This window comes from Vulpes lagopus, chromosome 24 (genome assembly GCF_018345385.1).
Source record: "Vulpes lagopus strain Blue_001 chromosome 24, ASM1834538v1, whole genome shotgun sequence".
NCBI classification, from domain to species: domain Eukaryota; kingdom Metazoa; phylum Chordata; class Mammalia; order Carnivora; family Canidae; genus Vulpes; species Vulpes lagopus.
This window is the reverse complement of record NC_054847.1, coordinates 2,775,781-2,800,703: the sequence shown is the minus strand read 5'-3', so window position 1 is coordinate 2,800,703 and position 24,923 is coordinate 2,775,781. Positions and strand designations below refer to the sequence as shown.

General features: G+C 57.0%; 1 protein-coding gene across 5 annotated transcripts in view; it reads left to right on the top strand.

The window, feature by feature from the left end:
• The window catches only part of MYO7B (myosin VIIB), an 86,576-nt gene extending 61,703 nt beyond the window's left edge, over window positions 1–24,873 (top strand). For 3 of the 5 annotated variants that reach the window (XM_041739980.1, XM_041739983.1, XM_041739984.1), the window contains 24 exons: window positions 1,572–1,649; window positions 1,793–1,920; window positions 6,203–6,329; window positions 7,605–7,724; window positions 8,765–8,938; window positions 9,533–9,760; window positions 10,906–11,073; window positions 14,242–14,359; window positions 14,448–14,574; window positions 15,604–15,770; window positions 16,651–16,832; window positions 17,695–17,897; window positions 18,030–18,187; window positions 18,372–18,525; window positions 18,938–19,093; window positions 19,963–20,068; window positions 21,235–21,348; window positions 21,660–21,747; window positions 22,309–22,415; window positions 22,900–23,085; window positions 23,393–23,509; window positions 23,695–23,778; window positions 23,965–24,084; window positions 24,475–24,873. In XM_041739980.1, the coding sequence (XP_041595914.1) occupies window positions 1,572–1,649; window positions 1,793–1,920; window positions 6,203–6,329; window positions 7,605–7,724; window positions 8,765–8,938; window positions 9,533–9,760; window positions 10,906–11,073; window positions 14,242–14,359; window positions 14,448–14,574; window positions 15,604–15,770; window positions 16,651–16,832; window positions 17,695–17,897; window positions 18,030–18,187; window positions 18,372–18,525; window positions 18,938–19,093; window positions 19,963–20,068; window positions 21,235–21,348; window positions 21,660–21,747; window positions 22,309–22,415; window positions 22,900–23,085; window positions 23,393–23,509; window positions 23,695–23,778; window positions 23,965–24,084; window positions 24,475–24,576 (3,312 nt within the window). In that variant the 3' untranslated portion in view covers window positions 24,577–24,873. Of the gene's footprint in view, window positions 1–1,571; window positions 1,650–1,792; window positions 1,921–6,202; window positions 6,330–7,604; window positions 7,725–8,764; window positions 8,939–9,532; window positions 9,761–10,905; window positions 11,074–14,241; window positions 14,360–14,447; window positions 14,575–15,603; window positions 15,771–16,650; window positions 16,833–17,694; window positions 17,898–18,026; window positions 18,188–18,371; window positions 18,526–18,937; window positions 19,094–19,962; window positions 20,069–21,234; window positions 21,349–21,659; window positions 21,748–22,308; window positions 22,416–22,899; window positions 23,086–23,392; window positions 23,510–23,694; window positions 23,779–23,964; window positions 24,085–24,474 lie in introns of all 5 variants that reach the window. The other 2 variants (XM_041739982.1, XM_041739981.1) reach the window with 2 other exon arrangements.
• The last annotated feature ends 50 nt before the right edge of the window (window positions 24,874–24,923 follow it).

Here is a 24,923-nt window from a genome sequence, read left to right as displayed (position 1 = left end):
CCATGCTGGGAGCCCGATATGGGACTCAATCCCAGGACCCCAAGATCACGCCCCTGGGCCAAAGACAGGCGCTGAACCGCTGAGCCACCCAGGGATCCCCCTCTTTTGGGTTTTTAGTGAAGCTTCATTACTTAGACATAAGAATAGATCTTTGGCCCTTGGTGATCCAACTCAATCTCCAGCCCCTCTCTACTCCCTGGAGGTGGGAGGGAGGGGATAGAAAGTTCCAATCCCCCAATCACGGGGTGGGTCCCACTGACAATCCTCAGGCAGTTCTCAAAGTCACCTCATTAGTATAACAAAAGACACCTTTGTTGCAGGAAATTCCAAGGGTTTCCAGACCTCTGCGCCAGGAATTGGGATGAAGACCAAATATGCATATATATTTCTTACTGTAAATCACAGCACACCACCCCATACATCCAGCATCTGGGACTCCACTTAGACACCTGCAGGGTCCTGTGTGCAAACTAACTGCATAGAAATCCAAGGGGGCCTGCAGCTTGAGATCCCTTGGCCAGACCTGGTGCAGGACTTATGTGGGAAGTTGTCCAAGTTAAGCCCTGACCCCGGATCTCTAGAAGCATCTATGCTTCCTCAGCATATGATTTCCTCAGACTAAGTGAGCTAAGAGAGGAAGCAGCAATGCCTAGTCTCCTAAGTCACATACCATGGTGGGTGGGAATGCCAGGGGGCACTGATCACTGGGGGCCGCTCAGGGAAGGGACCCTGGATGGTGGTCTGGCCACTCTGCACCTCTGGAGGGTCAGCACAGGGAGAAGCAGGACTGGCTTCCCAGAAGTGACGACTCAAGTTTTTCTTCGTATGCACATTTATTAAGCACCTGCTGTGTGCCTCCCACAGGAGCAATGAGCCTAGCCGGCCTTGCTCACCCTCGCCTGCCAGCTAGTGTGTTTTGCATTCCATCCCTGTGTGGCAAACCGGTTTGACCCGAACCCCTAACCCCACTGATCCAAACCCAAGCCCAATCTCACATTGAGCTCTAATTTTGGCAGCAACTTCTCATGATACCCTTAGGACAAGGTGGGACTCCTGCCTAAGGAGACTAACCCTTCCTAATAGCTGGAGACAAGCCCCACCCCACCCAGCCCAGGCCTGGAAGCCTAGATTCTTCTGATCCTCTGGCAGAGCTCCCATCTTGCAGTGGGCAGAAAGTATTCCAAATCATCCATGAAATTTTCACTGAGAATGACCATGGCCCAGGGTTGTCCTGGGCCCAGACCCGGCCCTACCCTGAAGGACTTTACTGGCTAGAGGTACAGGCTTTGGAATCAGAATGGTCCTGAGGCCTCCCTGAGGGCTGGTGATGTGAGTGGTTCTCTCACCTCCCCTTGCCTCTGTTTCCTGACCCAGAAGTGAGGAGGAGGATGTGCATCTGTGAGTGCTGCAAAGCTCGGCCGAGATGCAGGGTTGCACTCAGCATTGTAAATCAGGCCAGGAAATGGCTGGGAGAGGTGGACACTGGCTCTGCCTAGGTGGCTGTCGGGTCAGCAGCAGCATCAAAGTGCTGGCCTGGCACGCCTTCCCTCAGGAACTGTCTCCATCCACAGAAGTCCAGCCGCAGAGACAGAGGGAGCAAGGACATCTCCTCCATGAAGCTAAAGCGGTCCTCCAAGATCACAGGCCAGGTGAGCCTAGGGTAGGGGGCTTCCAGCCCTGCTATTGGCCTGCCACGGGAGCCCAAGCTTTTGCTTCCCTCCTTGCGCCCGGTTTCCTCCTCTGCAGATGAGGAGAATCACAGCTGTCCTGACCACCTCCTTTGTGTTTCAAGGTAACCAGCCAGCTGACTATTGGAGAGGAGGCATTTGAGCCTGATGGCCCCATCTCAGACCGACCCATGTCCAACCTGGAGAAGGTACACTTCATTGTGGGCTACGCTATCCTGCGGCCCAACCTCAGGTCAGTCCCCATTCCCACCTTAGCCCCACCTAGAACATCGGACCCCCTAACTGGCTCTCAGCCCATGGCCATAGCCTTCTCCTCTGCCTGCCCCCTAAGACACCCTGTCCTCTCCCTGCTCCCTGTCCTGGTGCCCATAGCCTGGGTCTGAGTACAGTAGATATTTAACCATTAAGAGTTCTCTACTTGTTCTGTGTTAAAACCCAGGGGTAAAAGTGAGTTTGGGGGAATATATTTATCATGGGGTAGTGATAAATTTTATAATAGACTTTAATGCAGGGTCCTGTAAGTAAGCAACTTCCTCTTTTATATTACGTGTGTATTGCTCTACAGGAATTATCTTTTCATGTAAATTTTAAGAAATCTGTATACTGCTTTCAGAGACAGATTACTATATTTAGAGGCTCATATATTTTGGGTTATTATTTTTTACCAAATTTGGGAAATTTTGCCCATTAATTTTTCAAAGACTTTTTTCTATTTCATTCTCTCTCTCCCTCCCTTTGAATTCTAATTAAACATAAGTAAGACCCTTTGATATCATTTCTTAGGTCTCTACAAGTCTGTTCCTCTTTTTTTTCTTTCCTCTCTGTTCTTTTGACTGGATAATTGCTATTGATCTATCTTCAGATTAACTGATCTTTCTCTTGTCTGTGCCAGTCTGCTGTTATACCCAGGTAACAGTTTGTTTGTTTTTTTAACTTTCAGATGTTATATTTTTTAGTTCTAGAGTTTATACTTGGTTCTTTTTATAGTTTCTATTTCTCTGCCGAGATTTCCTATTCACTATGAGCATAGTGTCCCTTGTGTGTCCCTTCAGCAGTGATGATAGTTTTAACATCTTTTCTGCTAAATCCAGTATCTGAGTCATCTTGGGGTCAGATGCCATTGACTGCCTTTCCCCTGGAGAATGGTCGTGTTTTTCTGTTTCCTCACATGTCTAGTACTAGACTGTTGCTTCCTCATAAATATATTACTTTTGGGTTGCATCCTAGACACTGAGGATGACATGTTTAAAGACTCTGGAATCTGCTATATTCTTTCAAAGAGTGTTGACTTTTGTTTTGGCAGGTCATTAACTTGGCTAGATTCAAACTCTGCCTTCCTGTAGTGAGCAGCAAATGGAATCCATGGTCAGTTATTTTAGCCTTTGCTGGGATTCCTGGAGTCTGCCCCACACATGTGTTGATCAGGGGCCAGCCAGAGACTTAGGAAGATTTTATATGCAAAATTGAGAACTCTTCTTCCCTGGTTATCTTCTTTTTTGTTTGTTTGTTTAAAGATTTTATTTATTTGTTCATGGGAGACACAGAGAAAGAGGCAGAGACATAGGCAGAGAGAGAAACAGGCTCCGTGCAGGAAGCCCAATGTGGGACTCGATCTCGGGACTCCAGGATCACACCCTGAGCCAAACGCAGATGCTCAACCACTGAGCCACCCAGGTGTCCCTCTCTGGTTATCTTCATTCTGGGATTTCCCTTCTCACTTTCAACTGCTGGGTTGGGGTACCCCAAACTATGTCCTCTGGTTGTTCAAGCCAATAAGGCTATAGGGTTTAGCTACCTGTACGACACCAACCCAGCAACTCTTCCAACTTAGTTCTGTTGGTAGTTCTCTCGTGGTTAATCCTCCCTGGCCACCATATGCTCCAATATGGCAGGCATGTATAAACTGTGTCCAAATGAGATGCACTGTGGGTTCTCCAAGTACCTCTAGAGGCACTTCCACACAGTGCTGTCCTAGCTGGGGCTGACACTCTCAGTGATCCATTGAGACTTGCTCTCAAATCTAGCCCCTAATTGAACATATCACAGCCTCTTAGCACTGGAATCTTCTGGAATGATGGGCTGCCTGCTTGTCTGGGATCCTATCAAGATGCCTGAGTCCCAGCTTCTTTTGTGGTATCATCTTAGTCAACAAGAAGCCTGTCCATGCTTGCCCACCAAGTGCAACTCCCGGCTCCCGTCCGTTCTTTCTCCCATCTGAGGTAGCTTAGAATTCTCCAGGAAGAAGCAGATGCTGGTCTCTTGTTCATAGAGGCCCCTAACTTGTGTCTCTGGGGCATACATAAGTCAAGCACTCTTAAGAACTCTGTCATTGTACCCCATTCCAGTACCCTGGGGTAGGCCAATGGGCTTCTGGAGTTCAGCATACCTGAGATAGGAGTGAGATGGATCTCTACTCTGGCAGACAGCCCCATCTCTATTAACGGTTTTCCTTGGGCTCCAGCTCCAGCTGGGGGCTAAGTGAGGGCTTCCCTCTAGCTCCCCATCGCTTGGAGGGAGTAGAGATGGGCCAAAGATCTCTCTACTCTTATGAAGGCCCTTCCAGGAATCACCTTTCAAAGTTTTCATCTTCTTTTATGAAGGAGATGGCACAGTAGCTAGACTGGTTCTGCCATCTTTTAATAAATTCTACACGAATATATATCTTTAGAATGTTGAGTATTATCATCTATCCTTGGCTCTGGGATCTTAGACTCCAAAACCAAGCAAATGTCCCCTCCACATCCAGCCGTGCATTAAATAAATGAGTTTTTGCAAGTTTTTATTTAAATTTCAGTTAGTTAACATGCAGTGTAATGTTAATTTCAGATGTAGAGTTTAGTGATTCGTCACTTACATACAACACCTGGTGCTCATCACAAGTGCTCTCCTTAATATCCATCACCCATCTAGCCCATCACCCCACCCACCTCCCCTCTAGCAACATTCCATTTGTTCTCTATAGTTAAGGGCCTGTTTTCTGGTTTGCCTCTTTTTCTTCCCCCTATGTTCATCTGTTTTGTTTCTTAAATTCCACATGTGAGTGACATCATACAGTATTTGTCTTTGACTAACTTATTTCCTTTAGCATAGTACTCTCCAGCTCCACCCATGTTGTTGCAAATGGCAATGAGTATTTATTAAGTACCTGCTCAGGGCCAGGCCTTAGCCTGAAGGCTGGGGATGCAGATATGAGGGCAACAGTGTCCCTGTCCTCTGGGAGCTCACTCTTTAGTGGGGAGCATGGGAGAAGCCAAACACCCACAATAACTGCTTGTGCTAAGATTGGAGTCCAGTGAGAGCACCAAGGACTAGTCATAATGCCCTCGCTGGGTGGAGTTGGAAGGAGGAAGGGTGTTCACCAGACAGAGGGAGAAGGTAAACAGGGTCACAGAGTCCTGAAACAGCCTGAGGGTCTGGAATTTTAAGTGGTTTGTCACAACTGGGGCATGGAGATTGAATTCAATTCTAGGAGTAGTAAGGAAAAGTTTTAAGAAAGAGAAGACTATGGTTATATTTGAATTCCAGAAAGGTCTCCCTGGCAATCACATGGAAGGATAGAACCTGGGGGTAGAGGCCAGGAGAGGGCTGCTGCAGAGGTCCCAGAAGAGCTGATGAGGGGTGGCTCAGAGAGCAGGAGCAGAGAAGGGGGGCAGAGAAAAATATCCAGGAGACTGATAGTACGAGGCTGGCTGATGGGAGGAGTCCCAAGGGCTTCCAGACTTCCAAATTGGGTGAAACGGTTGATGATCATGTGGGTGGAGACTGCAGAAAGAGGAGGTGGCTGGAGCCGACTGTACTGGCCCATGAGAGCTGATGTTGTCAGACGTAAATATTTTCCCCACTCTGTGTTCAGTGATACAATGTTAGCAGCTTCACCTTGGCATTGGCGGAGATATCGACAATACAGAAATTGGCAAATGCAACACGAGAGCTCTTTTCCTAGGAGAGTTGGTAGTTCAACATCGACCATCATCACACCAGCGAGTCATTAGGAGAAAGATGCTGGCCTCTGGATAATTGAGGCTGGGGGGCCTGCAGGACTGTTGTGTGAGACGATAGGGGCTTAAGTCGGCAGGAAGGACCCAGGAAAGCCCCTTCCCAAAGAGAAGGCAGAGAGAGGGGCTCATGAGCCTGTGGGAGTGGAGACTGCTCAAGAGGGGAGATGTTAAGGGATTCTCCACTTCTGTCCGTAGTTGGAGGGATGGCCCAAGGTGAGGCAGAAGGTTGGAAGTGACAGTGAGGGCGGGGCCCCTGGGGGCAGGGCTCTGGACCCCTGGGCATTCTCTGCAGCTGCGCCCCTCAGCTGGAGGGCAGGGTGCTGTGAGCCGACACCCCGTGGGCCTGGGATGTGGCAGGGGAGCCCAGCCACGGCAACTGGAGGTGAGGAGACTGGAGGTTGCCATGTGTAGATGACCCCACTCAGGGGCACAGAAGGAGCCGTGTGCCCAGCCGTCACTGTCCCCTCACCCAGAGCCAGCCCCCAGCCTGGCCTCCCTGCTGGGTGTGTCTTTCAGGGACGAGATCTACTGCCAGATCTGCAAGCAGCTGTCCGAGAACTTCAAAACAAGCTGCCTGGCCCGGGGCTGGATCCTGCTCAGCCTTTGCTTGGGCTGTTTCCCACCCTCCGAGAGGTTCATGAAGGTGAGGAGGCCCCGGGGCAGGGGCCGAAGGTGGGGGGCGGTGGGTTACAGCAAGCATGGGTTGGCTCTAGGCTCAGGAGCAGGTCATCAGAAGTCCCAGCCCTGCTCCTGCAGGCCAGGGTAGGCAGCAGTGCCTCCTGGGCCTCCGTTTCCCCATCTTTAGAAGAAGACTCTGGACCTGGCTCCTTCTGGCCCCTAATCAGGGTCTGCAGGGCCACTTCACTGGTCCCAGACACCAAGATGGCTCTTCGGAGTGGACAGCGAAGTGGTGGGTGAACTGTGTGTTGCAAAGCCCAAGGTGTCCCAGGAGTGGGCACTGACTGGAGGCCGACTGCCAGCTCACTCTCCAGTCCTCAGAGCTAAAAATGGACGTGGGTGTTGACAGGTGCTCCCGAGTACTGGAAGCCCCAGGCCTCGCTGCTTTGATGTAGCAGGTTCTGACTGTAAAATAACATGTAGGAAATGCAGCAAGTCTGGAAAGAAAACACGAGTCATCCCCACACCCAGAGGTACCTTCTGTTCCCCTTGCGGCACCAGCGTCCCACCTGTGATGGGGCAAGAAATAATCTCACTTCCTCTCGTGTCCCTTCAGCACAGCAGCAGGCGTGGTCATTGGGCCATCGTCCCTGGGCACCAGGGCACTCCTGACATGAGCAGACTCCTTCACAAAATCTCTGTGAGACAAAATGGTTTTCAACACCTTTTGTCAGATGAGTTTTAAATATGGCCTCGCTGCATTTTCACTTATCTCCTTAAGTGTCTTCTCGTGCTTTGAACGTGTCCCGAGTGCCGTCCATGTATATAGCTATCCCAGAGGGTATCTAACTTGCCAGTGGACATTTAGGGCCTGTCTTCCGACTGGTCACCACCCTACACACCGTATATAAAATGAGTCTGAATTACTGGGTCAAGAAGTATGCACGTTTTTAAGCTGTGCAGTATTTAAACATAGTGACAAACTGGTCCTCAGAAATGCTGTGCCAATTTATATTCCTTCTCATGGTGTGTGAAAAGTGCCCTTCTCAACACACTTTGGCCAGCACTGGATATTATTGTTTGGTTTTCATTTTTCCCAGATTTAAACTTAAGGGGTACGGAGTAGTGATGTTACACAGGCATGTGTTGCAAAATTATCACCACAATAAGGTCAGTTAACACATTCACCAACTCACTTAGTTGCAGTGAGTATTAGGATTTTCAGAATCTGTCTGGGCAGGAAATAGAAAGTAGCTTCCATTCTAAGTGTCTCCCTCCCCTTCCCTTCCTCACCCACCAGTATCTGCTAAACTTCATTGGTCAAGGGCCGGCTGGCTATGGGCCCTTCTGTGCAGAACGCCTGAGACGAACCTATGCTAATGGGGTACGCACGGAGCCCCCCACGTGGCTGGAGCTGCAGGTAGGGGCCAGCAGGGGTGGGAGACCACCAGAGGAGGATGCTGCCGGGCCCCATGGCTCCTCCAGCACCTGCCAGCAGGAAGTGTGTCCTCTGGGCCCCTCCACCTTTCTCGGTGCCCTCTATGGGTCACGCCTGGGCTCAGCCTCCCTAGGCATGGCCCAGGCTCCAAAAGAGCCCTCCCCAGGTCTTTAGGGGCCTACCAGCTTAAGGGAAAATAAATCTTAGCCTTACGGTGTGATTGACTACCGAATGGGTAAAGTGTTAACCCTCCCAAGAACATATGCATTTTATTAAGAAGGCAGTGGTCATTCCAAGGTGGACATCCGTGGTGACTTTGCTGTTTGTGTCATCTGTGCATTCTTGCAGTGTCCTCAGGAAGGGTCATTCAGACAGGGCAGGGTGGAGGGGGCCCAAGGCTCCTGGAAGGCACATGTTTCCTGTGCCCCGTCAGGCCCTATGCTGGGGTCACCTCCCGCGGCTCCCCTTCCCATTCTCGCCCTGCCACTCAAGTCCCTTCTCCTTCCCCCTTTTCTATGTGCTCTGCACCTGGGCGCCAGCACTGTTGTGCCCTGGCAGCAGCTGCGCGTGCCGTGCTCACACCGTGCTATGCGCACACGGGAACGGTGGCTTCCGTGCACCCAAACAGTCTCGGAGCTCAGGACTCGGAGGTTTCCGGGAGCGCCTCTGACCTCCTGAGATTGAATCACTTAACCTCCCCAAAGCTCAGAGTTCTCGTGTTAAAGTGGGACCCCTCTCCCCTCCCCCACCCCCACCCACAGGCTGCACCCCACCCGTGTACCTCGGAGAGGCGCACAAACTCCTGACCCCGCTGCAGACGATACTGCTCTTCCTCCCACCGCGGGTCCATGAGCTCAGCAGCCCGCGTCGCTGGCCAGAGTGACCATTGTTCCCTCTGCGCTGAGCTGGGTGGGGCCTCGGCAGGCCTGGTGCTTGGGGACCCACAGGGATGCGAAGCCGGGGAGAGGAGCGATGGTGGGAGGCCTCCGGGACAGAGGGCCTGAGTCTTCGTCCGTCCCCAGGCAGTCAAATCCAAGAAGCACATCCCAATCCATGTCATCTTGGTGACTGGAGAGAGCCTGACCGTCATGGTTGACTCTGCGTCCACAGCTCGGGAGGTCTGCCTGCACGTTGCCCACAAGCAGGGCCTCAGCGATCACCTGGGCTTTTCTCTCCAGGTGGCCGTGTACGACAAGGTACTGCCGAGTGCCCCCCCCCCACCTCCCACAGACACCCGGGCCAGCTCGAGCCCTCTGCCATGTCCCCCTGGCTGCGACTGCCCCATCAGACGCACACACAGAGGCAACTTGTCCTCCTGCCGCGACACTCATGTACTCGGCCCAGTGGCTGCGCCCTGGCCCCGCGTCACACACATCTCGTAGGTCCCTGGCCACAGCTGAGCAGCCCCCACATAGACCAGGCAGTCACCATCCTGCGGGGAGTCCCCACGTACCAGGGAGCTGCAGACTCCCATGCGCGGCTCAGAGGGTCCCACCACAGGGCGCCACCTGAGCGCTCTTGCACCCAAGCCCGCAGCCTCCAACACTGGCGCCAGGCCACCAGTCAAGGCCTATAGCCCTGCGAGCCGGCCTCGGCCGCCAGCCCGTGCGTTTCTGGGAGGGGCCCGTAGGGCAGCGAGTGTCGGGGTGATGGGCAGGCCAGGCCTGAGGGGAGCCCTCAGACCCTGGAGAAGCCGCTGGGCCCCTCCGCTCGCCTAGTCTGATGGCGGTGTCCCGGCAGGGCCTGGCCCGCAGCGGCTGCTAACCCCGCTGTCCCCGTTCTGGCCTCAGTTCTGGTCCCTGGGCAGCGGGCGCGACCACGTGCTGGACACAGTCGCCCAGTGTGAGCAGCTGGCCCGGGACAGGGGCGAGAACGAGCGCCAGTCGCCCTGGCGCATGTACTTCCGGAAGGAGTTCTTCACGCCCTGGCATGACTCCCGGGAGGACCCCGCCAGTACCCAGCTCATTTACCGCCAAGTCCTGCACGGGGTCTGGTCTGGCGAGTACAACTTCGAGAAGGTGAGGGGACCCGCCGCCACGGGGGCCCTGAGACGGACCTGTCGGTCGGCCTGGGGACCACCGAGATCCGGGCGGGCTGGGCTTCAGCCCTCAGGGAGCGCCCCAAGAGCGGGCTGTGAGGGGTATGGAGAAGGGAGGGCAGGAGGCAGAGGCCGGGAACGGTCCTTGGGGTGCGGGTCCCCGGGCCCTCTGCTGGCTGCGCAGCTGTACCCTCCCGGCCGGCGCCCTCCTCCTCCTGTGACCGCGGGTTTGCTCAGGTCCGCAGGGTTCGACGCACCAGCAGCAGGCAGGGGAGGCGGCCCTAGAGGCGCAGGGAGGACTGAGCTATGTGTCCGGTGTGAGGATCCAGGGAGGGGAGCCGTGCGCCCGGTCCCCGGACTGACTCCACCTGCGTCTGCAGGCCTCCTCGGGCCTGAGGAAGGAGGACACTGCTCTCGGGCTCGGAGCTGAGGCCTGTCCGAAACGGGGCAGTGGGCAAGGAGAGGCAGGGGCAAGGGAGACAGGCCCCAGAGGGGCAGGCAGCTGGGTGACTCTGCCAGCTTTGGCCTCCTGGAGAGAAGAGGGCTGCTGGGCACCTACAGGGCCCCTGGAGAAGGAGCCCTGCCCTATGCTGGGCCATGCTGGCGCCTTACATGGGACCCTGCCCAAATGAATCCCTGATTAAGCCACACGGGGGTGGCCACTGATCAGGGGTGGCCAGTGGGTAAGAGCACCGTGTAAGATAGGTAGAGGGGGCCCACATTGACCCTACTAAGACGGCACTGTTGGGGCTCCACCAGGGCCTCAGAGCTCACTCCCGCACATTCACTGTCTACCTGAGAGGTGGGTGAGCAGCACGGGGGGTCGCCCCTTGTCCTCTGGCAGAGGGCCTTGCAGGGCTTGGGCTGAGGCTGCTGAGACGTTCCAGCAGCCTCCTGGGTCCCATTTGGCACACTGTGATCCCAGTGTGTTGGGGAAAGGGCAGGTCCAGCCTAACAGAGGTGGCAGGATAGGGGGCTGCTCAGATTCCTGGTTCTCAGATGGCCTGATTGCTGGCCGTCTCCACTGTGCTGGGGCGAGAGCTGGGATGTGGCAGGGATGTCGTGGGGGAGGTGGGCTCTTACACTTCCCCCCCTTACTTCCATGTTTGTTTCTGGGGTGTGCAGGAGGAGGATCTGGTACAGCTGCTGGCCAAGCACTGCTACGTGCAGCTCGGTGCCTCGGTGGGGAGTGAAGCTGTCCAGGAGCTGCTGCCCAGCTGCATCCCCTCCAAGCTGTACAAGACCAAGCCTCCAGAGAAGTGGGCTAGCCTCGTCACTGCTGCCCACGCCAAGGTCAGCTCCATGGAGCCTGGGCACTTGGGCTATGTAGCCTCCTTTGGGACAGAGGGCCTAGGTGTGTCGAGGGACACAGTCCTCCCACTGGGCAATGGGAGACTTTGATTTGCCAGGGCGCCTAGCTTAGGTCTCGCAATTTCTACAGTGTCATTCAGTCCAGCTCCCTATCACAGGCCTGCTCTACTGTCCCTCATCCCTTCCAGGCAGCATCTTGGGCGAGTTAGGGCAGCTCATCCCTGTCCTCATCTCTACCACAGCGTCTGGCTGGGTCTCGGCCTTTTGGCACAGGTGGGCACCCACAGCTGCCAACTGCACACCACACCCAGCCCCCAGTACCGGCTCTGCACAGCCAGGAGGGCCGCCCATCTTCTACCCCTGCCTGGTCAGCCTGCACCATGTAAACATGGCTCCTCCTGGGGGCTCATGCCTCCACCTTCTCACGGACACACACCTGTGTCCTCAGGATCACCCACACCAGTGGGGGTTCCTGCTGCCCCCTGAACACCACCCCATGAGAGGATAGCACCTCCCTTGCCCCGCCACAGAGGCAGCCGTCTCCAAACCTGCCCCCCTCCCCCGATCAGTGCCTCTTTCCTCCCAGGGTGCTGAGCTCAGAAGCATGGCCGGAGGTTCCAGGCATGGCTCACTGATCACTGCTGCTGCCATGGCAGGAGAGCTGTGAATAGGGGGTTTCCCTTTGTTTAATACACGCCCACTTTCATTATCCCCATGGCACTAGGAACCAAGAAAGGGCAGGACAGGGGGGGAGGAAGAAGACAGCACCAGGCCTACTTGTTAGGGACTGACAACTCAGTGGTACGGAGATGAACCCCAAGTGTGTGGTTCAAGCAGCAGGGGCCATGCATCCAAATTCAGAGAGGGGCAGTGAGAATGGCCAAGCAGCATAGTCTCCATTCTGCCACAGGAAAAGGGGGTGCCCCAAGAGGGCCCACGGACAAGGGTTCTGTGCACCTGTGGTTTGGAAAATACAACTTTCCACGTCCTGCTCTTAGGGAGTCACAGTGCATAACTGCTTATGAAAGGCTCTGACAAGTCCTGCAGTAGAGAAGCCTGATTGTTTTACCCAGACACGTTTCCCAGACATATTTGACCACCAGACCTTTATTCTATAAGATGGCGATAGGAATTCTTGGTGATAGGAATTTGAGGCAGCAAAGCCCACTGGGTCATATTTGGTGATTCCCAGCCTGAGTGGATGTGTTTACAGGAGAGAGACCATGGGCTTTTAGGGCTCATATGAAGGAGGGACCACCAGAGGCATATGTGAACCCAAATGAACATGAGTAAGAAGTGGCTTTGTAACTTGGGAAGAGAGAGTTGGGGTGAGGGTAAAGAATTAGGAAATGTTACCCAGCCACTCTTTTCCAAAGTGAACATAGATACACAGAATTTTTTTCCATTAAACCACTTAAAACATCTACATTACCAAATACATCAGAAAACAAACAGATACAAAGAGAAAAGTGAAATCACCAATAATGTATCAATGAGATCATTGCTCTTAACATTGTGGTGTACACCCTTCCAGGTGATCTCCACGCTTGTACAACTGAGATATGAACATGACTAGAGAGAGAGAAATAATATACTGTTTCGGAAAGATTTTATTTATTTATCCATGAGAGACACAGGCAGAGGGAGAAGCAGGCCCCTGTGGGGATCCTGGTGTGGGACTTGATCCTGGATCCCGGGATCATGACCTGAGCCAAAGACAGACCCTCAACCACTGAGCCGCCCAAGTGCCCCAAAAATATACCTTTTAAAAAATAAACATAGGATCATATCACATAGCCACTTTCAACCTGCTTCTTCACTGAACCACATAGCATGAAGCTGTATTTCCGTATCAGTAAATACTATTCTTCATGTTCATTTTTTACTTTTTTTCTCTTTCCTTTTTTTCCCTCTTTTTTCTTCCTTTTTTTCATGTTCATTTTTATTTATTTTTTTTTAAATTTTTATTTATTTATGATAGTCATACAGAGAGAGAGAAACAGGCAGAGACACAGGCAGAGGGAGAAGCAGGCTCCATGCACCGGGAGCCTGATGTGGGATTCGATCCCGGGTCCCCAGGATCGCGCCCTGGGCCAAAGGCAGGCGCCAAACCGCTGCGCCACCCAGGGATCCCTCATGTTCATTTTTAATGGCTGCATAGTACTGCAATAATGAATTATAATTCACTGATTCCTGTTGATGGACAGTAAGATCATTCTCCATTTTTCACAATTAAAACAACAAAGTGAACCACTTTGTAGATACGACTTTTATACACTCGACAATTATTTGCCAGGATAAATTCCTAGAAAGGAGATTTCAGAGTGTATGAACATTCTACAATTCTTTTTTGTTTTTGTTTTTGTTGTTTTTTGTTTTTTTTTACATTCTACAATTCTTGATACATGTTGCCCGTTGCCAGATCACCCTTCAGCTAAAGCCATTGATTTGCATTCCACAATCCAGAGCATGAATGTTACTTAACCACGTTTTAAACAGAAAACAAGAGAAGTAACATTTTATTCCACAAATAGTAAAAAGAAAGTTCAATTGGCCACTATAGCCCGCTATGGACAGAGAGTAGTGGAGATGGGGGGTGGGGTGGAGAGGTGGAGGAGAAGCCAAGGAAGGAGGAGGAAGGAAAGTCGACTAGGGTCTGGTTGCGATGAAGGCCCCTGAGCAGGGGCTCCCCAGTAGGCAGAGAGGATAGACAGGTAGCGAGGACACAGAGGTGCGCACCAAGACAGGCCTCCTGCACAGAGCAAGACACAGGCCCATAAGGCACGCATGTGTTGGCGGGAACAGGCCCGAGCACGCACGCGCAAGCCCCCGTCATAGCTTTCCATGCTGAGGCAGCGAGCTGCAGCCTGATCCACCGCCTTCTGGCGTCCTGATGCTAACCAGGGGGCAAGGCTTCCTCCCTTCTCAAAACCACCCACAAATGGTCCTCCACTAAGGCGGGTAAAATAGGGCTGTACCAGCGCCCCAGAGCATCCCCACCAGCCCTCACCAGCACTGACCTTTCTTCAGACAGAGGCTTCACAGGATGGTCCAGCAAATGAGCACCGAGGACATTGGGTCACTAGTTGAAGCTGGGGTTGACTGGGTGAGAGATGGGTGACGGAAGTGACCCACTGTGTCCCCCTGCAGGCACAGTACACCCAGAAGCAGGCAAAGCCGCTCACTGTGCAGGAGCAGGTGGTGGACACCGCCCGCCTGCAGTGGCCGCTGCTCTTCTCCCGGCTCTTTGAGGTCACCACGCTCTCCGGTAATGGGATCTGTTGGAGCTGAGTGGGTGCAGGCAGGGTTCCCCATGAGGACAGCTTAAACTTCACACCCCTGTCCCCCTTGGCCAGGCCCCCGACTGCCCAAGACTCAGCTGATCTTAGCTGTTAACTGGAAGGGGATGTACTTCCTGGACCAGAGAGAGAAGATACTCCTAGAACTCTCTTTCCCAGAGGTCATGAGTCTGATCACCAACAGGTGGGTGTCCCAAGGGAACATGCCCTGAATCTCTCTTTCCTCCAACCTTAGTTCTTGGGGGCTCCAGGACGTGCAGGGATAGAGGGAGGCATGTTGTCTTTGGCACCCAGCTGGGGTGCAGGGATGAGGATGGGCATGTACAGTGTGATGGCCCCTGGACGTGCGACCTCATCCTGTCCTGCCACTGGGCTGGCACTACTCTGTTAACTGCTGTGTCTGCACTCGAGGCATTGTTCTCTTGGGCTTCTCTTTAAAACCCAAATCCACCTGGGAGGGGGCACAAAAGCTTGCAGCCCCTTTTGGGTGTGCATTCATTTACAGGCTCCTTCCCTTCTTGTGGGCAAGACTGGTCACATGAAAGGTTGAAGACCGTCTGAGAGAGGAAGTAAAGGACAGAGGCAGATGTGTGGCAGGGCAGCCTTGCAGGCCAGGTTGGGCCTCAGAGGCCCCCACCTCTATGCTTCTGCGTGCCTCCTGTCTTCTGAGAAAGCCTCCCAGCCCTTTGGGAAGGGCCTGCCTGTGCCCTGCCGGAGCCCCCCTTGGTTAAAGCATACCCCAGTGTGCCATGACCAGTATAATCATTACCAGTGTGTGGGGGGCACACAGTGGCCACCACTTACTCAGGCTGATCATGCTGGCACTTGTCCCCATGACATAAGATGGGACATAGCGCACCCAAGCTCACCAAGACTAGTGCCTCATCTCAACTCCAACAGTCTTTGCCATATCCTTGTGGTGGCCCAGAACACCAGCCGCCTCATCACCCACCCAGAGCTGAGCCCACAGAGCAGGAGCTCATCACTCACTCCCTTTGAAGCCCAAGGGACCCTGAGCTCTGGATGTCATTTGTCCACCACACATGGGAGTCCCTGGGACGTAGGCTGACCTCAGCTCACACCTTGGCCCCACCAGTGCCCATGATCAAATCGTCTATGACTCAGGAGGGTCACCCCCTCTGAGGCTGTCGAGGTGCTGGAACGGGGAGGGTGGAGCAGGCCGTTGGTCATGTTGCATCCTCTGTCCCATCAGAGAGGCACAGGGTGGGCAGAGGCTGGTACTCTCCACGCTGCACGAAGAGGAGTACAAGTTCATGTCCCCCAGCAGCGTGGCCATCGCCGAGATGGTAGCTATGTTTCTGGAAGGCTTGAAGGAGAGGTCCGTGTTCGCCATGGCTCTGCAGAACAGGAAGGCCACAGGTGCCCGGTGGGGAGGGGCAGGTCACTGGTCAATGGGAGGGTGGCCGGCTCATCCCCCTGTCTCAGTGGCCATGTGGCAGGGTTCCAGGAGGGACCCAAGCACAAGGAGGGAGAGGGCCATGAAGCTTGGTGTGGGGCAGCTTTAGGCAAGGCCCTCCCTTCTGTAAAATGAGGGGCTAAAGGAAGTGGTCTCAAAGTCCCCAAGGTGAAACTAGTTGAGGACAGTAGCTGCAGGAAGCTCAGGGAAGTCCGCTCCCTCCCACTGCAGACAACAGCCAGGCCACCAAACTGAGCTCTGAGTACCATCCCCACAGCCACTCAATCTCCCCTTTACAGACAAGGAACTGGAAGCTCAGAGAAGGGAAGCAGATGGTCCAGGGTCACAGACCTTAGGGGTGGGGGACTGAGCCCTGAGCTGGTCTAGGTGTTGGCCACCTTCCCTACAAGCCAGCACTGCAGCAAGAGCTGAGCACCCCTGGGAATTAGGGGGTGCAATGACTGCAAGGACCTCAGGAGGGAGCCGGGTGGCCTCCTGGGATGGAGAGAAATGTGTGCTGGGAAACCTCATCCCTGTTGCCCATTACATCTGCCAACTCCTGAGACAGAGGAGGATGCAGGCTCGGGAGGCCTCACAGCACAGAGAGCAGGTCCCCTGAGGCTGGGGACTCAGCCACAGCTCCCCGCCCCTCCTGCCCGGGCTCTGTGGCCAGGAAGGCCACCACCACTCAGCCTCACGGTGGCCTTGGGCCCACCACTCCGTGCCGGGCTTTCCTCACCTCCTGAAGGAGACAGACCACAAAATGCCAGCACAGTTTCTGGCCTCTGCAGCGCCCTTGGTAAGTGGTGCTTTCCCGCCCCTGTGTGTGACCCGGAACTGCAGATGACACCACCATCCTGCCCTTCAAGAAGGGGGACCTGCTGATCCTGACAAAGAAGCAGGGGTTGTTGGCCTCTGAGAACTGGACCTTGGGCCAGAACGACAGGACAGGCCAGACGGGGCTGGTGCCCACAGCTTGCCTCTATGCCATCCCGACGGTCACCAAGCCCTCGGCACAGCTGATGGTAACTCATATGCTCATCTATTCTCAGCCCAGGCACCTGTGGGCACATGAGGCTGAGGCTCGGTTGCTAGCTCAGGGGCTCATACCCCACCTTGTAGAGAGCCAGGAGGTCACCTGGGCATTAGGTCTGCTCAGCTGCCCCTGCCATCCCTCTGGGGTGACCACGAACCTGGCACAGTATCTGTGTACTGACCTGCACCGCGCTTGGCACTTCACAGATGCTCCCACTACAGTGTGTCCTGGGAACAAACCCACCCTTTCCCCACTGTCAGCCTTGATTAAACCTGACCTATGGGGGCCCAGGTCTCCCTACCCACAAACCACTCACCCCAGCTCCACGGAGAGACAGGACAGATAGGCATTCCAGTATTCACATATTGAGTGCCCACTGTGTGCCCAGGCACTGCAGCACTGAACACCACAGTGACTACCCTCAAGGAGCATTTAGGCAAACAATCGATGCCTAGTGTACAAAGTACCACCAGGAGGAAGCACTGGTTGTTCTAGGAGCGAATAATAGGAAAGGGGCCTGCCCTGTCAGCAGGGCATCCCAGAAGAGGTGACATTGTGCTGTGGCCCGAGGGAGGTAGGGAACCAGGCAGGCAGGGGCAGGGTGCACCTGAGAGGTGCCCTGGGGAAGGGGAGCCTCGTGGGTCTGAGAAGCCTCCCTAAGGAACAGGAACAGGCTTGGACACATTGAGACAGTGGTCACGGGTCACACACAAGGTGACACGAGGGGGGTAGGCCCAGGCCTGTACAACCCTGTGGTCAGCCCCTCCCGTGGCACTGGAGCAACCAGGCCAGGAAGGAGCCCACAGGAAGAGCCCTGTGGGCGGGGGAGCCCATAGCCTGTGCCTCCGCAGAGTTTGCTGGCCATGTCACCAGAGAAGCGGAAGCTGGCAGCCCAGGAGGTGCGGCCCGCAGAGCCACTGCCTGAGGAGCAGCCCAAGGAGAAGCCACACACCCTGGAGGAATTCTCCTACGAGTTCTTTAGGTGCCCACTCAGGCCCCCACCAGGCCCTGCCAGCCCCTGGTGTTCCCTGAAGTTCACAGGGAAGCCACGGAGGCAGGTGCAGGGTCCACCTGGCCTCTGCGGGGCGAGAGGAGGGCGGGCGGGGCCTGGGTCTCTCCCCCGAAGTACACCCACGGGCAGGGAGGGCTTGAGGAAGGCCCTCACGCCAGCCACCGTCCCCAGCAGGGCCCCGGAGAAGGGGACGGTCCGGAGGACCGTGCTGCCCCTGGCCCGGACACAGGGCCTCCTGTGGGCCCACTCGCCCGAGCCACTGCGGCAGCCTCTGCTCCAGCAAGTCCACGCCAATGCCGAGCTCCGGGACGCCGCCTGCCAGATCTTCACTGATATCCTTCCCGGGGCCTGCCCCAGCTCCGGTCAGCCCCGCGCTCGGGCCCCAGCACCACCCCCAGCACCACCCTGTGCGGGGCCCGGGCCGGGAGCGCAGGGCGCAGGCAGGGTGCCGCGGGCTGCTGGGGCCGTGCGGGCCGGGCAGGGCCGAGGCACCCGCGTTCTCCTTGACGGCCGCACGCGTCCTCCGCTACATGGGCGACTACCCGGGTCGCCAGGCTCGGCCCTCCGCGGAGCTCACCGACCAGATCTTCTCGCTGCCCCTCCGGGAGCCGGCCCTGCAGGACGAGGTCTACTGCCAGATCCTGAAGCAGCTGACGCACAACACCACGAGGTCTGCTGGGGCCAGGAAGGGGCCCGAGGGCGCCAGGCCGGAGCCCCGGAGGCTGCGACCCGTGCTCGGCCCCCGGGGGCTGCCAGCAGCGCCTCTGTCCTGCTCACTTCTTGGGGTGCTCAGAGCAGGGGGGAAGCGACCTGCCTCGGTCCCCGCCCTCTCCCGCCCTTTCTCCTCTGTGACCCGGGCATGTCATGGGCTCCCTAAAGCTCAGTGCCCCCCTCCATAAAATGGGCACCATGGTACCCCCGCCCCATTTTACGCATGTGACAACCTTTTGAGGCATCAGGCCGCAGGGCAGCGGGCTTCCTTGGCTGCGGCCTTGGGCAGGCCCCACACCCATCTCCCCGCTCCCCACTGGCCCAGGCCTGTACAGGATCCTTCCTGAGCCCGCAGGCATCTCCGCCTCCAGGTACAGTGAGGAGCGGGGCTGGCAGCTGCTGTGGCTCTGCACTGGCCTCTTCCCGCCGGGAAAGGCGCTGCTGCCTCATGCCCAGAAGTTCGTAGACACGCGGAGGAAGAAGCCATTGGCTCCCGACTGCAGCCGGCGCATCCAGAGGGTCCTGAGGTGAGCTGCCGGCTCCCTACTCTTTCAGGAGCATCTGCCTGTGGATGCTGAGGGGCCCCTCTGGCCCTTCCAGGGCTTGTGGCCCAATGGGGACACCTGTCCATGAAACCAGGTCCTGTGTCCTCTCCAGAAGCTGGTGTCCACTTAGGGAGACAGGCCCAGGCCCCCAGCAACCTGCACAGAAGCTAGGAGTGAGGTTCTGAAGGTCTGACAGGCCTGGACGGTCAGTGGACGCTGCTGGCAGGCTGCCTTAGCCCTGGGCTCTTCCTACCCTAACAGCTGCCTATTCAGGGCACAGGAGGAGCAGCCTGGAGGCCACAGTGTGATGTCAATGCCCCAAGCCACCCAACTCCCCACCCAGCCCAGCCAAGGGTGGCCAAGATGGGAGGCCACTCCCTGCCAATCGATGTGGCCAGCCCTCCCATAGTGGGGCAGTTCTTCCTTGGCTGTCTTGATTCTCATCCACGCCACCTGTCCTGTCCAGCTTGGCTTCCTGTGGCTAGGGGAGATAGTGGTTCGGCCATGGTCATGGAGGGGGAACTGGGCGCCCTCAGAGAAGCCGTGTGGAGATGCCCCCACTGTATGAGAATGAGAACCCCGGTCTCCCTGGCACTGGTGCTCTGCCCGGATCCCCTTCCCATGTATGTCCTGGCCTCCCAGCCTCCTCGGAGCTGCAGGGCACCCGGGCAGTGAGTGCAGGCTGGCCTCTGAGCCTGGAGTGGGGCAGCCCCTCTGTACCCCATCCTCTACTGGGATTGCAGAGTTATCTATTGTTTGTGTCTGGCACATAATTTAGCTTGGAGGTGGTGGCTGGGGCCTGGGCTGGGCTGGGCTGGCAGGGTGGCATGCTCAGCGTCCTCTCACTCTAGGACAGGACCCCGGAAGCAGCCCCCACACCCAGTGGAGGTGGAGGCCATAGAGCAGAACATCTCTCGCATCTGCCACAAGATCTACTTCCCTAACGACACTAGCGAGGTGAGCCCCTTACCCCAGCCCCGCCTGAGTGACTGGCTTCCCAGGCTCTTGGCCTGCAGCCCCCAGCAAAACCTCCTCACCCTGGTTTCCCACGGAGAGCCAAAAGAAGCTGACTGACACTGTTGCCCAAGTTAGAGCGGGCCTCTCACCTTCACGGTCTCCTTCCCCACCCATTAGACATGAACTGAGTGCCCTGCACCCTCAGGTGCTCAAAGCCAGCACAGGGAGTAGCCACCCCAGAAGGGGTGTTGCTAGTGCAGTGGCAAGTCCCAAAGGTATATGGGACACTCTGGGCCAGCACAGAGAGGGGCTGTCCCAGGGGGAAGGTGGGAGCTGTCAGCAGAGCAGGAAGCCAGGGAAGTCTAGAGAAGGCACTGGCCAAGGTTCAGGAGTGAAGAGGCCCTAAGGGTGGGCATCGAAGCTGGGTCCTAGGGCAGAGGGCTCCTGTAGGCTTCCGACCCTGTCCTGGGGCATGGAGGAAGAACTGCTGTCATTGGGGCTGCCTGGAGACCCAGCCCCTGTGGGCTGTGGGAGATGGCGGAGGACAGGTGAGAGGGGGAGTCCCTTAGACCCCAGCTGTGGTAGAGAGTCCCCTCCAGCCGAGTGGCAGCAGTGAGGTGCAGAGGAGGGCCGGAGAGCATGCTCCCTTGCCGCCTCCTCCTCCCCCCGCCCCGCCCGGCCCTGGCCTTATCATCTTGGAGCCAGTGGGTCCCCCAAGGCAAAGTTCCCACAGTCTGGCCGCAGGGCTCTCAAACCAAGTTCAAAAGGCTGAGCCTCCTGGGCCCTCAAGACAGTGAACTCTGAACAACATAGGCATCTGCCCAGTTTTCTAGAACGGAAGGCCAAGGCATGTCCAGACAGTCTTTATTTTTTAAAGATTCATCTATTTATTTGAGAGAGAGCAAGAATGCATGAGTGGGGAGGGGCAGGGTGAGAGAGAGAGAGAGAATGTCCAGCAGACTCCCGCTGAGTGTAGAGTGGGCGCACGGCTCTATCCCACGACCCTGAGATCACGACCTGAGCCAGAATCTCAAGTCAAACACTCAACCAACGGAGCCACCCAGGCGCCCCCCGAGCCCGTCCTTGGGAGAAACAGCACCAGGCTGTCAGGGGTCATGCCAGGCGGAGCCGCATCCTGAGACCTTCATGTACTGCTCTCTGCCCAGATGCTGGAGGTGGGCACCTACACTCGGGTGCGAGACGTATGCCAGGGCATCGCCACCAGGCTGCAGCTGTCTTCCTGGGAAGGCTGCAGCCTCTTCATCAAGATTGCTGACAAGGTGCAGTCGGCGGGGTGGGCCAGGGCTGGCGGGAAGGCAGGCAGATGTCTGGGGTATGTGGCATTCTCCCCCGTGTCCTGGGCCAGGCCCCGCACTGCACACGGGCTGGCAGGATAGAAGTCGGGAGGCTTACGGAGCAGCATAATGGGGGGACAGGCCCCCAAGACAGAGAGACCCAACGCTGAGGAGCATGGGGCCTCCCAGGCCATAGATGGGCTGGCTGGACCCAGGCGCTCCGCACCCTCCAGGAGGGCACTCCCCAGAAGCCCTAATACTGCACACCCCTCTGCCTTCCTCCCCATCCACCCCAGGTCATCAGCCAGAAGGAGGGAGACTTCTTCTTTGACTCCTTGCGGCAAGTGTCTGATTGGGTGAAGAAAAACAAGCCCCAGAAAGAAGGTAAGGGGAGCAGGGTAGGGGTGAGGAAGAAGGGATGTGGCTGGGGTAGAAGGGGCAGGGAGAGAGGGGACAGTCTTCCTCCCTGTGCCAGGGTCAGAAGGTTTCCCTGGCACCTGTTGCATGGCCCCTGCCCATTCATTCAGTCATTCATTCCCCTTATATCCCCTGAGTCCTGGGTATGGCTAGACCTGGGGCCAGTCTAGAACAGGCGGCTGGATGCAGGCTGCTGAAGGCTGTGTGGGGGGCTGACTCCCACAGGGAGGTCCAGGAGCATCCCGGCCAGGATGGCCTCTGCACTATCCTGAAGGATGAGGAAGAGATGGGGCTTAGGGAGGAAGAGGGGATGAGCTTTCCAGCAGGAGAGGCAGCAGGAGCAAACACAGCAGTGATGTAGGGGCGAGGTGCACCGAGGCACACGTGCTGCAGGCAGGGTGAGGGCAGCGGGGCAGCAATGCCTCGGCCACAAAAGGGGGTGGGCAGCACAGGTCCAACAGTCTGCTGGGTCACAGGACAGCCTGGGTGCTCAGTAACCCACTCCTCACCCCATCCGCCCCTGCCCAGGGGCACCCGTGACACTCCCCTACCAGGTGTACTTCATGCGGAAACTGTGGCTCAACGTGACCCCGGGGAAGGATGTGAATGCAGACACCGTCCTCCATTACCATCAGGTACCCAGGCAGGCTCCCTCCTCGGGGGTATTTGAGTCCAGCTTTGATCCCGCACACACCTGCCCTGCGCGGCAGGAGAGGAGGCAGCAGGCCCACGGCCACCTGGCTCCAGGACACCCCCCTCTGCAGGGGCTTTTGAGGCCCTTAGGCCCCATGTGTGGGCAGTCTGAGCCCTGAGAGTTCTGCAGCCAGGAGCGGAGGGACAGCAGCCCCCGGGACGGTGACCGTACGGGCACCTGAGCATGATTGCTGAGAAGGGGAGGGGCCAGAAGATCCCAACCACACAGGGCAGGCCGCCACCTCTATGGCCAGACATCAGGAAGCGCTGCCCTGACTTGGTGGTCGTTGCCCCTGCCCGAGACCCTCCCCCATGGGCCTTAGGCTTTGCGGGCTCTGTGTCCTGACTGGGGGTGAGCCGGTCCCTCTGCCGCCTAAACTCAGAGGGTCGGGGGCAGCAGCCTAAGCCAATCCGTCCATCACCCAGGAGCTGCCCAAGTACCTCCGTGGATTCCACAAGTGCTCACAGGAGGATGCGGTCCACCTGGCCGGCCTCATCTACAAGGCCCAGTTTGACAACAACCGGTCCCAGCTAGCTAGTATCCCCAAGATCCTGAGGGAGCTTGTGCCTGAGAACCTGACACGTCTCATGTCCTCCGAGGAATGGAGAAAGGTCCTTGATGGGTTTGGGGAGGGGGCCCTTGGGTCCATGGGTGCCAGGCCCTGCCTCGGCAAGATGAGCACGTTCTGCACATGGAGGGTATGCTGTGCCTGCAAACGTCACCCCTTCCCCATGCCGTCCCCGGTACATCAGACTGATTCTCTGTGTGTGTGGAGGACGCACCAGGCTCTAGGAACCCCCCAGTCTGGCCGCAGGCATCGAGGTGCAGCTTTGGACTAGGGCCCCAGGGACCCTGTGCGAAGGCCCTGGTAGGGCACTGGCCCCACTCAGGTGCTCACTGGCCCTTACCGTCCCCCAGAACATCCTTCTGGCCTATGACAAGCACAAGGACAAGACGGTAGAGGAGGCCAAGGTGGCGTTCCTCAAGGGGATCTGCCGGTGGCCCACATTTGGGTCTGCCTTCTTCGAGGTGAAGGTAGGCGTCCGCAGCCCTGCCCCCAGCAGCCTGAGTGTCTCTTTGAATACACGCCAGGGGAGGGCCTGGCCGCCTGGCCTGGAAGGAGGGGGTGTGCACGTGAGTGCACGTGTGTGTCCCAGGGAGGTGGCCCCCGGGCTTCCCCGGCTGGGCTGTGACCACTGTGCCTACCGCACCCTCCCCAGCAAACCTCGGAGCCTTCCTACCCAGACATCATCCTCATCGCCATCAACCGGCACGGGGTTCTGCTTATCCACCCCAAGACCAAGGTAGCAGCAGGGCCCCGGGGGGGCGGGTCCAATTACCCTGCACAGGTGGTATCCCCTGCCCTCCTGTCCCCCCTCACATGGCTCCAGGGGCTCTGGAGGACCCCAGGACAGCAGCTCCTTCCTAGGGCGCCTAGGACCCCTGGGCTGCAGCTGTGTCCTACTCCCCCTGGCCCACTCTGTCCCCAGGAGCTGCTCACCACCTACCCCTTCACCAAGATCTCCAGCTGGAGCAGCGGCAGCACCTACTTCCACATGGCACTGGGGAGCCTGGCCCGGGGCAGCCGCCTGCTGTGTGAAACCTCTCTGGTGAGCCCCAGGTCCCTTCCCCTCATCCAGACCTACAGGACGCGGAGGCCCCGGGGACTACGTTTCCCCAACCCTGACCCCAGACTGCCACCAGGCAAGTTGCTGCCTGTGAGGGCCTGGCTTCCTGTGCCCAGGGTGAGCTAGGCCAGGCAGGGCCGTCGGACTGTGGAAGGAGGAGCAGCAAGGGAAAGGCTGGGAGCGTCAGCCGGGGATCATGAGGAAGGCCTGGCGCGGGCCCTGTGGTCCTGGGCACTCTGAGGACGGAGGCAGACTCTGTTCTCAGCAGCAGGAACCCTGTTTGCGGTCACCTCCCTGTACAGGGTGTCCTTGAGGCCGAAGGGAGGCACTGCCGCTGCACCTCACAGCCTCCAACCCCCTCCCCCTGTCCAGGGCTACAAGATGGATGACCTGCTGACCTCGTATGTGCAGCAGCTCCTGAGCGCCATGAACAAGCAGCGGGGCTCCCAGACCCCGGCCCTGGCCGATCCTTAGCACGGGGAGCTGACCTGCCCCCTCCCTTCCCCTCCCCCACCTGGGCTCCTCGTGGGCTTGCCTAGTACGACTTCTCGGCCCAGGGCCTACACTCTGCAGACAGCCCTTCATGCTGCTCCCCCCAGAACACACCTCCACTACCCTCAGCACACCAGGCAGGTCTCCTCTCCTGCAGGTGTGACCATGGAGGCCAAAGTGGGGAGCCCAGGACAGGGCTGGGAGTATCAGGCCTCCAGGCTGATGAGTGGATGGCTGAAAGGACTCCCCCAAGAACGCTCAATAAAAATCCCTGAAGCAGTGTGCAGTGTGCTAGTGAGAGAAGGGGGAGCAGGAGGGCCAGGGGGGCA